Source organism: Oryctolagus cuniculus, chromosome 4 (assembly GCF_051225735.1).
Source record: "Oryctolagus cuniculus isolate XC-2025 breed Fujian yellow rabbit chromosome 4, ASM5122573v1, whole genome shotgun sequence".
In the NCBI taxonomy this organism is placed as follows: Eukaryota; Metazoa; Chordata; class Mammalia; order Lagomorpha; family Leporidae; genus Oryctolagus; species Oryctolagus cuniculus.
This window is the reverse complement of record NC_142870.1, coordinates 15176839-15179021: the sequence shown is the minus strand read 5'-3', so window position 1 is coordinate 15179021 and position 2183 is coordinate 15176839. Positions and strand designations below refer to the sequence as shown.

Here is a 2183-nt window from a genome sequence, read left to right as displayed (position 1 = left end):
GATATAATCTAAAGGTGATATAATTTGAAGCAAATGTATTTATAAATAATCATTAAAAGTTTTCTTCTTGGTTGAGAACTTATTAATGGTATAGAAGTCAAGAAGCATTGATAGTGGAAATGTATAACTGAAGAAATGAACAATTAAAATCACTTAAAATTTAATCCAGTAAAATGATACAGATTATAACAGTGACAACTAGAAGCAGGATGATCCATCAACCTAAGAGCAAGTCATCATCTGAAGGATCAGATTTCTTTACAAACCTGCCAGCCATGATACTGGGATGATATTCAGCATGATTTTCTAAACAGAGGTCACCAACTCCCAAAGGAAGAGTAAGCTGGTTGTGAACTTATGTACATGTAAGAAACAGATTGGAAGCTATTAGAGAGTTCAAGGGTCTGAGGCTTTTGGACACATGTCCTAGAAGTTGGACAACTATAGGAAAGAAAGCTAAAAGGATGAAGGTACTAGATACAACATTTAGTGTTTGATAGCCACAATAATAGAAGCTAACTGGCTGACAGAAATAAGAGAGAAGTTTGGGGTAACAGCTACTATTGGACAAATAGTTCTGAGGTGTGTCATGCATTAATGGTTGGCAATAACAAGAGAGGTGTAAATGAATGGGAAAACAGCTACTTGCTCAGCAGTGTCTGGTGACACAGTAAGTAGAGGCAGGATAGCAAGAAATTTCAGATTGTGGGAACACACGAAATGATGGTAGATGGAAGGTTTATTTGAGCGGTTTTTCAAAGTCAAATTTGGCATTGGTTGTGCAAGCACAGATCATCAACATGTTTCACAACAGAAGAATAAAAGCTTAGTGGATTAAAGTGACAGGAACTTGGGAGTGACTTCTAAGAGTGAGGGCTGGAGTAATGAGAATATCAGATGTTGGATAACATGATAGAGTCTGAAGTAAGTCTTTCAGATAAGTAGGAAATAGCAGCTTGTTTAAAACTAGAACAGATTGCTTATGTACCTTAATGGGTAAATGTGTAGACTCCACTCCTCATATTTTGATCAATTTGCAACATAACTTTCCATTAGTTCATTGTTGTGTCACCTATGAAAATGGCTTCCAACTCAACCATAAACCAAATACAGTGAGAATCTTTTATGTGTTTGCAGTCATAAGTTTTCCCATTTATCAGTCTGAGAATTGGTGATATAAACACCTGTGTATTTTATCTGCTTCGCTTCTGTTCTTACCTATCCATAATTCTTGGTTAAAAGGATTCCATTTGAGTGAATGTTTATCCCATCCATTCATTATTCACCAGGAGCAACACAATTAGGAATTATGGCCTTCATCTTTGAAGAAGGGAGATAATCCTGTAATGCTTGGAAGAAGTGTTGATATCCTAAAAATATTTTCATATATCAAAGCGTAATGAATTTTCTATATAGAAAATCTCATACCATTTCCTTATGTTTATACTCAGTTGAAAATCTAATTAGTGATGTTACTGTCTGTACAATTGTCTTTACAATCAATTTTAGATATTATATGTTTATGTATGTACATATGTAATTTTAATTGGGGGGAGGGGAGTAATGGTGGGAGAAAGAGAGAAATATCTTCCATGAAGTGTTTCACTACCAAAATGCCTGTAGCAGCAATGAGATAACTCAGGCAGAGGCCAGAAGCAGGGAACTTTATCCAGCTCTTCCACATGGGTAGCATTGACCCAAGTACTTGAGCCATTATCTACTGCCTCCCAGGGTGTGCATTTGCAGAAGTCAGTGTTAGAACCAAGACACCCAGAAATGGGATGTGGATACTTCAAGCAGTGTCTTATATAAGTATCTTAGAGTACATTTTTAAGGAGCAGCACTCTGAAAACTGATAGTTTTCTTATTTAGAATTTGAATGTGATTTTGAAAGCCTTGGGAGAATGTATGTGCTATTTCTACAGGGTAACACTGAAGATGTATTTACTTTTATTGAAAGAAAATCATGCATTCCTATTAGTGGTTTCAAATTAAGGGGAAAAACATGATAACAATAGGCATCTACTTCTGCAGTAGCATTCCAGAATTGATAGATAACTTCCCATGAGTCTATTTAGTAAGAAATTTTTGAAAAATATTTACTTATTTGTTTGAAATGCAGAGTTACAGAGAGGCAGAGGCAGAGTCAGAGGGGTCTTACATCCAGTGGTTCACTCCCCAAA

The 2183-nt window shown here is 35.8% G+C and overlaps 1 protein-coding gene across 1 annotated transcript; it reads right to left on the bottom strand.

Annotated features, from left to right (window-relative positions):
* Positions 1-317: 317 nt before the first annotated feature.
* KRTAP25-1 (keratin associated protein 25-1) lies at positions 318-595 on the bottom strand. The gene is given in 2 exon segments (XM_008267216.2): positions 318-394; positions 397-595. Coding segments are annotated over 2 exon segments (276 nt in total).
* Between the last annotated feature and the right edge of the window lie 1588 nt (positions 596-2183).